General features: G+C 54.3%; 1 protein-coding gene across 2 annotated transcripts in view; it reads right to left on the reverse strand.

The window, feature by feature from the left end:
• eea1 (early endosome antigen 1) overlaps positions 1 to 5,639 on the reverse strand; it is a 135,798-nt gene extending 130,159 nt beyond the window's left edge. The window contains exon 1 of one of the 2 annotated variants that reach the window (XM_072241646.1): positions 5,403 to 5,534. In XM_072241646.1, coding sequence (XP_072097747.1) covers positions 5,403 to 5,426 — 24 coding nt within the window. In that variant the 5' untranslated portion in view covers positions 5,427 to 5,534. Of the gene's footprint in view, positions 1 to 5,402 lie in introns of both variants that reach the window. The other variant, XM_072241645.1, reaches the window with a different exon arrangement.
• Positions 5,640 to 8,501: the final 2,862 nt, after the last annotated feature.

Here is an 8,501-nt window from a genome sequence, read left to right on the forward strand (position 1 = left end):
TTCATCCATCTTCCCTACCAATTCTTGTCACAACTTTGTTTACCTTTCATCTTTATCATCAATCAATCAACAGTAAACAGGAGCAGGAGCCCACCATCTGGCTTACTAGCCTGCTCATCCTGATCATGGGCAATCTTTTCCCTTAACCTCCAAAAACCTATCAATGTCTTTCTAGAGTGAACGACCTTCGGCCTATGATACAGAATTCCAAAAATTCACCATCCATTGGGTAGGAAAGCTTCTCATCTGAGATCTAAAGAATTTGCAACTTCATTTGAGACTATGAAACTTGGTTCTAGAGTCTCCAATTGGGGAAGTAAGCTCCTTGTCGCAATCATTAATTTCAGCAAGATCAGTTTTCAGTTTCCTCAACTCTAGAGTGCCTAAGCATAGGCTAAACGAGCACTCCCCATACAACAATCCCACTATCCCAGGAACCATTCTGAGATGAATCTTCACTACACTCCCTCAATAACTATATCCTTTTTTTTAAACAAAGACACAAAAATTGTACGCAACATTCCACATATGAACTCAGCCAAGTTCTACACAATTGCAATGAAACACCATCACTCCCTTAATAGAGCCAACATGCTTAACTCATGTACATGAACAACTAAATCCCTCTGAACATAATTTCCTGATTGCTCATCATTCAAAAACAAAACACCGTGCCTTTGTCCTGTACACCACAGTAAATAACCTCATGTTTTCCTGCATTATACAGTGGATTTCAATTAATCAGACATCGGTTAATTAGGACAGTTGCTTATTTGGGACAACCTTTAAAGAACAAAAACTAATCGGGAAAATAGCCACGACTCCCTTTGTTTATTTGGGATACTCTGCTGCTTAATTGCGACAGGAGAATGTTGCCGAACTGTTTCTAACTGTTCAGTAGCGTGCTCTTGTGTGGCCATTCACAGATATCACGCTAAGAGTGAACAATTTTTAAATAGTGTTAGTTGTGTGAGATTGTGTTCAAAATGCAGTGATTTTTGTTACTGATAATTGGCGGTAAGACAATTCAGAACTGTTTTGCTCAGTGCAGTTTCAAGCACTCAGGCTTGGAGATACCAGAAACAGCCGGGAGTGAAAATGAAATGATTTCCTTGCTTTAGCATGTAAGGAATCACGAAGAATTTTAAGGTATCAACAATCATCTTGAATATTACAATGAAAATGAAAGTTTGGAAGATGCAATCGTTGGAAGCATCGTATGAAGGTAGTCCATTTGGTGACCAGATTTGTTCTTTTACAGTCAATCAAAAGAACATGGCAGTGACCTCCGTCAATAGCTATTAGGAACTAATACACAGTTTTATAGTTCTGTAGTGTTCTAACTTGTTCTGTATTTCATTTAACACATCATTTGTTACTCAGTTAAAATGAGTTTGTCTTTTTTTCAAATCACAACAAGAGAAAATCTGCAGATGGTAGAACCCAAGTAACACAATGTTGGAGGAACTCAGCAGGCCAGGCAGCATCTATGGAAAACAGTAAAGTCTACCTTTTATGAAAGGTTTCGACCTAAAACAGCCACTGTACTTTTTTCATAGCTGCTGCTGGCCTGCTGAGTTCCTCCAGCATTCTCTGTGTGTTACTTGTCTTTTTAACACCTTTTTTAACTCTTCCATGAAACTCTGGCTAATTGGAGCAGCCGCTTAATTGGGCCAAAATGTACTAACCCCAATGTGTCCCAATTAAATAGAATCCACTGTACTGCTTCAGCCATGTTTTCACCTGATCACTTAGCTTGCAAACTTGAAAACAGAACTCCTCCCCAAGGCAACCTCAAGAGCAAGACCGGAGCAGAGATGAACGGAGTAAACAGGGTCTCAGAATGGGGTGTACAAGCCCAAAGGAGAGGATGAAGAGGGGTTGGGACTAGCAAGCCCAATTTTGTGGGTGCAGGGTGGAGGTTGGTGGGGGGGGTGGGGAAGGCTGGGGGTTAGAAGGGACAGCAAGAGAGGAAGGAGTGTGGGTGCAAAGCTGGGCATCAGGGAGAGTAAGCTGGACAGCGTAGAGGAGGAGGTGGGGAAAGGGGGTGTGAGAATAGAATAGTGTGAGCAATGAGGGGAGGGACTGGGCATGTTGGAGGTGTGGGTGTTGTTACCTTACCTGGGGAGGAGGGGTAGGATGGGGATGGGAATAGGGAGGAGGGGTAGGGATGGGGACAGGGAGGCGGGATGGGGATAGGGAGGAGGGGTGGGGATAGGGAAGAGGGAGGGGAGGAGGGGGTAGGGGTGGGGAGAGGGAGGGAGGAGGGGTAGGGGTGGGGAGAGGGAGGGGAGGAGGGGTAGGGGTGGGGAGAGGGGGGAGGAGGAGGAGGAGGGGTAGGGATGGGCAGAGGGAGGAGGAGGAGGGGGTAGGGGTGGGGAGAGGGGGAGGGGTAGGGGTGGGGAGAGGGGGAGGGGGAGGGGGTGGGGACGGGGAGGGGTAGGGGTGGGGAGAGGGAGGAGGAGGAGGGGTAGGGGTGGGGGAGGGGTAGGGGTGGGGGAGGGGGAGGGGGAGGGGTGGGGGAGGGGGAGGGGTAGGGGTGGGCAGAGGGAGGAGGGGTAGGGGTGGGGAGAGGGGAGGGGTAGGGATGGGCAGAGGGAGGAGGGTAGGGATGGGAGAGAGGGGAGGGGTAGGGATGGGCAGAGGGAGGAGGAGGAGGGGTAGGGGTGGGGAGAGGGAGGGAGGAGAGGAGGAGTAGGGGTGGGGAGAGGGAGGAGGGTAGGGGTAGGGGTGGGGATAGAGAGAGGGAGGAGGAGGAGGGGTAGAGATGGGGCTGAGGGAGGAGGAGGAGGGGTAGGGGGTAGGGGTGGGGAGAGGGGGAGGAGGAGGGGTAGGGATGGGCGAGGGAGGAGGGTAGGGATGGGGAGAGGGGGGGGAGGAGGAGGAGGGGTAGGGATGGGCAGAGGGAGGAGGGGTAGGGAGGGGAGAGGGGGGATGAGGAGGGGGGATGAGGAGGAGGGGTAGGGATGGGCAGAGGGAGGAGGAGGAGGAGGGGTAGGGATGGGCAGAGGGAGGAGGAGGAGGGGTAGGGATGGGCAGAGCGAGGAGGAGGAGGGGTAGGGGGTTGGGGGAGGAGGAGGAGGGAGAGGTAGGGGTGGGGAGAGGAGGAGGGGTGGGGCTGGGGAGAGGGGGAGGGGTAGGGGTGGGGAGAGGGGAGAGGGGTAGGGATGGGGAGAGGAGGAGGAGGGGTAGGGATGGGGAGAGGGAGGAGGGGTGGGGATGGGGAGAGGGAGGAGGGGTAGGGATGGGGGAGAGGGGGAGGGGGTAGGGGTGGGGAGAGGGAGGAGGGGTAGGATGGGGAGAGGGAGGAGGAGGAGAAGGGGTAGGGATGGGAGAGGGAGGAGGGGTAGGGATGGGGAGAGGGGGAGGGGTAGGGATGGGGAGAGGGGGAGGGGTAGGGATGGGGAGAGGGGGAGGGGGAGGATGGGGCGAGGGCGGGGGAGGGGGAGGGATGGGGCGGGGGGAGGGTAGGGCTGGGGAGGGGAGGAGGAGGGGTAGGGGTGGGGGGAGAGGGAGGAGGAGGGGGTAGGGTGGGCAGAGGGAGGAGGAGGGGTAGGGATGGGGAGAGGGGGAGGGGAAGGGATGGGGAGAGGGAGGAGGAGGGGTAGGGGTGGGCAGAGGGGGAGGGGTAGGGGTGGGCAGAGGGGGAGGGGTAGGGGTGGGCAGAGGAGGAGGAGGGGTAGGGATGGGGAGAGGGAGGAGGAGGGGTAGGGGTGGGCAGAGGGGGAGGGGTAGGGGTGGCAGAGGGAGGAGGAGGGGTAGGGATGGGGAGAGGGAGGAGGAGGGGTAGGGGTGGGCAGAGGGAGGAGGGGTAGGGGTGGGCAGAGGGAGGAGGGGTGGGGATGGGGGAGAGGGAGGAGGGGTAGGGATGGGGAGAGGGGGAGGGGGGAGGGGGAGGGATGGGGAGAGGGAGGAGGAGGGGTGGGGAGAGGGAGGAGGAGGGGTAGGGATGGGGAGAGGGGGAGGGGTAGGGATGGGAGAGGGGGAGGGGTAGGGATGGGGAGAGGGGAGGGGTAGGGATGGGGGAGAGGGAGGAGGAGGGGTAGGGGTGGGGGGAGAGGGAGGAGGGGTAGGGGTGGGCAGAGGGGGAGGGGTAGGGATGGGGACAGGAGGCGGGGTAGGGATGGGGACGGAGGAGGGGTAGGGATGGGGAGAGGGGAGGGGTAGGGATGGGCGAGGGAGGAGGAGGGGTAGCGATGGGGAGAGGGAAGAGGGGTAGGGATGGGGAGAGAGGAGGGGTAGGGATGGGGAGAGAGGAGGGGTAGGGATGGGGAGAGGGAGGGGTAGGGATGGGGAGAGGAGGAGGAGGGGTAGGGATGGGGAGAGGGGAGGGGTAGGGGTGGGCAGAGGGGGAGGGGTAGGGGTGGGCAGCGGGAGGAGGAGGGGTAGGGATGGGCAGAGGAGGCAGGTAGGGAGAGGAGATTCGGGAGGGCGTGTAGGGAGGAGGGTCTGGGAGTGGAGGAGATGGGGAGAGGGGGAGGGGTAGGGGTGGGCAGAGGGAGGAGGAGGGGTAGGGATGGGGAGAGGGGGAGGGGTAGGGATGGGGGAGGGGGAGGGGTAGGGATGGGGAGAGGGGGAGGGGTAGGGATGGGGAGAGGGGGAGGGGTAGGGATGGGGAGAGGAGGAGGGGTAGGGATGGGCAGAGGGGGGAGAGGGAGGAGGGGTAGGGATGGGGAGAGGAGGAGGGGTAGGGATGGGCAGAGGGGGGAGAGGGAGGAGGGGTAGGGATGGGGAGAGGAGGAGGGGTAGGGATGGGCAGAGGGGGGAGAGGGAGGAGGAGTAGGGATGGGGAGAGGGGGAGGGGTAGGGATGGGGAGAGGAGGAGGGGTAGGGATGGGCAGAGGGGGGAGAGGGAGGAGGGGTAGGGATGGGGAGAGGAGGAGGGGTAGGGATGGGCAGAGGGGGGAGAGGGAGGAGGGGTAGGGATGGGGAGAGGGAGGAGGAGGGGTAGGGATGGGGAGAGGGGGAGGGGGAGGGATGGGGAGAGGGAGGAGGAGGGGTAGGGATGGGGAGAGGAGGAGGGGTAGGGATGGGCAGAGGAGACAGGTAGGGAGAGGAGATTCGGGTGGGCGTGTAGGGAGGAGGGGTCTGGGAGTGGAGGAGATGAGGAGAGGTAAGTGGCAGAAGGGGTGGGCGTGGTGGTGTGGGCCCATGGGAGAGGGTGGGCCGATTGGGGTTCGCTGGGTGCTGAACCGGGGGGACTGGGTGGGAGGTCACTCTCTCACTGGCGGTACATACCTCCGCACCCGCCCGGCCCAGCCCCCAGACCCAGGGCCGCCGGCGGTGGCAGCTGGGGCCGCAGATCGGCCGATCGTGCGAGGCCTCGGCTGCCGGAGCAGGATCCAGGCCGTACCCACCCCCGACAATCCGCCCGTTTCCCCGCCCTCGTCCCCCGCACCTACCCTCTGCAGAATCCGCCGGAACATGGCAGCGGGCTCGGGGCTGGGCCGGGGCAAGGGCCGGGACCAGGAGTTATCCTCGCTCAGTCTAACCGCAGGGCCGGAGGGAGGAGCCTGTGGGCCGGCGGGCACCTGACGTCCGTCCGCCTAGCGAGAGCAACGTGCAGCGGCCACGGGCAGCCGGCCCTCCCCGCCCGCCGGCCGCTCCAGTCACCCCTCCTCGCTCCTTCACCGGTTTATTTGTTGCTGAAACTTGGGACAGAACTTCACCATCACCTACCCTGCAAGCAATGGATGTAACCCACAGGCTGCGCTCCCCAAAATGACAAATAAACACGCTCCTGTTTATTGTCACGGGCAAACAAATACCCAGGGTTTGAATGCCATGAAAATCAACTCTCTTTGCAGCAGCAGCGCCATGCATGATAAACAAAAATAAATCCCACGAGCTTAAATTAGCATAAAATTCTACATAATTTACTCAACAAAAATAAACAGCAAGTGGAAGATTGTTCTCTATAGTCCGAGGTAAAATGAGCGTTTTCAGGTCGGTCCAAGAACCTGATGGGTAGAGGAGAAGCTGTTGTGGGTCTTCAGGCTCCTGTTACCCCTGCCTGATGGCAGCAATGAGAAGAAAGCACTGTCTCAGTGGTGGGGGTCCTTACTCCTTGACGATGCATGTCACACTGCAGACAATGTGCGCTGTCAATTGTCACGTCCTACCTGTGTGCCAGAAACAGAGTGGGCTTCAAGATCACTTGTTGATCTGGCCAGTGGGGGATAAGTGTGGAGCGAAACTCTTGAGGGAACTTTATACAGTACTGCTTCATAATCTCAACAGAGCACTGGTAAACCTAACTAAGTATAAGTCACACACACAAAATGCTGGAGGAACTCAGCAGGCCAGGCAGCATTTATGGAAAAAATACAGTCAATGTTTCGGGCCCAGACCCTTTGGCAGGACAGTCCTGAGGCATCTTGTTTGTGTTGCTTGGACTTCCAGCATCTGCAGATTTTCTCTTGTTTGTTTTAAAGAGTAAAAGTTTATTGTAGGTCTGATGGCATAATTCCCTCTTTCAGAAGAAGTCCTACCATTAAATCTAATTAGTCTTAATTATATGTGAAGTCACTTCTTTTATATATTTTAGAGATACAGCACAGTTACTGGCCCTTCCGGCCCAACAAACCCCTGCCAACCAACTACACCATGTGAGTAATTAACCTACTAACTCACGTCTTTGGAATGTGGAAGGAGCCCCATGCGGTCACGGGATGAATGTGCAAACTTCTCACAACATGGGAATTGGATCCAATCATTTTCTAAAATACAAGCATCAGAAACATTGCTCCTCAAGAAAATGTATCACTAACTGCAAGCTTTCTTCTGTTAAAAGTTCTTGCACCGAATAGGAACACACATAAAAGTTGCTGGTGAACACAGCAGGCCAGGCAGCATCTCTAGGAAGAGGTGCAGTCGACGTTTCAGGCCGAGGTCCTGACGAAGGGTCTCGGCCTGTAACGTCGACTGCACCTCTTCCTAGAGATGCTGCCTGGCCTGCTGCGTTCACCAGCAACTTTTATGTGTGTTGCTTGAATTTCCAGCATCTGCAGAATTCCTGTTGTTTGCACCGAATAGGGTTCGTTTCCGTCAGTAAGGAGTTAGTATGTTCTCATTGTGACTGCCTGGTGTCCTCTGGGTGCTCTGCTTTCCTCCCACATTCTGAAGACGTACAGGTTAGGGTTAGCGTGTTCTGGATGTGTAATGTAGGCACCAGTGCCATGGTGACACTTGCCCTCTTTGCTGTCTTGATTTGATGCAAACAACACTTCTCACCGTATTCAGGTTCAGATTTGTTTATTGCATATACATCAAAGCATATGATGAAATGTGCCATTCGTGTTAACAACCAAGGATGTGCAGAGAGCGGCAAGTGTCACCACACATTCAGGTACCAACAGAGCATAACCAGATGCGCAACACAACACACAGCACAAACAACAGCAGCAACAACAACAGAACAAGACAAGCCTTTTCCCCAACCCCTCACACACACCCAGTCAGGCCACCCACAGCCCTTGGCTCAGGACTCTCAATCTTGCAGACTTTAGGCCTCCAACCTTCTGTCTCTGACCTGCAGACCTCCAGACTTGCCGACTTCAGTCTTTGACCTTTGAGGCTTTCTACTTATGGACTTGCCAAGCTCTGGACTTCGACTTTCGGCTTTGCCCTCCAGACATCACCAACCTCTACCCTAGGACTTGGTAATCATGAGTTTGACCTTCAAACTTCAAACCCAGAACTCCATTTTTCAATATACTTACTGTAATTGATTTACTCATTTATTTCTATACTCCCATGTATTGCATTGTGCTGGTGCTGCTAAGTTAACAAATTTTACCACACTTGCTGGTGATAATAAACCTGATTCTGGTACACATGTGACAAATTCAGCTAATCTTTACTCTTAATAATGTTAACCACAGATTAATAAAGATCTAATTTTAATAAACTTAAAGTTGTATTAAGAACCTTACTGAAAAAGAAAGAAAATTATGTATGTAATCCATTTCACGATCTTAAGATGTCCTAAATAATTTTATATTCAATAAGGACTTTGGTGTTGCATCCCCCATTGTTGGACATGAATAAGGAGGAAATTCTACAAAAAACTCCAACATAATAAAAAGGCCATTAAAGCAGAATTGGGTCATTTGGCCCATTGAGTCTGCTCCATCATTCAATCACAGCTGATTTATTTTCCCTCTCAGTCCCATTCTCCTACCTTCTGCCCCTGTAACCTGATGAATGACCAGGTAGTCTCCAACAAAATGTTGATTGAGTGAGAAATCTTGGAGCACTGCCTGGTTTTTCTTCAGTGGTGCCACAGAATTCTCACAACCACCTGAGGGAGAAGCTGGTTTGCTGGATTCCACCTCACTGGAAGAGTGACATCTCCAATGGTGGCGCAGTGGTGCCGCTGGTAAGACTGATACCTGACGGTTCTAGGAAACCAAGTTGGATCCTGACCTCAACACCCTCCACATGGAGTTTGTTTTAGGAACAGCTTCTTCCCCTCCACCATCAGATTTCTGAGCAGAATC

The sequence above is a fragment of the Mobula birostris genome, chromosome 23, assembly GCF_030028105.1.
Source record: "Mobula birostris isolate sMobBir1 chromosome 23, sMobBir1.hap1, whole genome shotgun sequence".
In the NCBI taxonomy this organism is placed as follows: Eukaryota; Metazoa; Chordata; class Chondrichthyes; order Myliobatiformes; family Myliobatidae; genus Mobula; species Mobula birostris.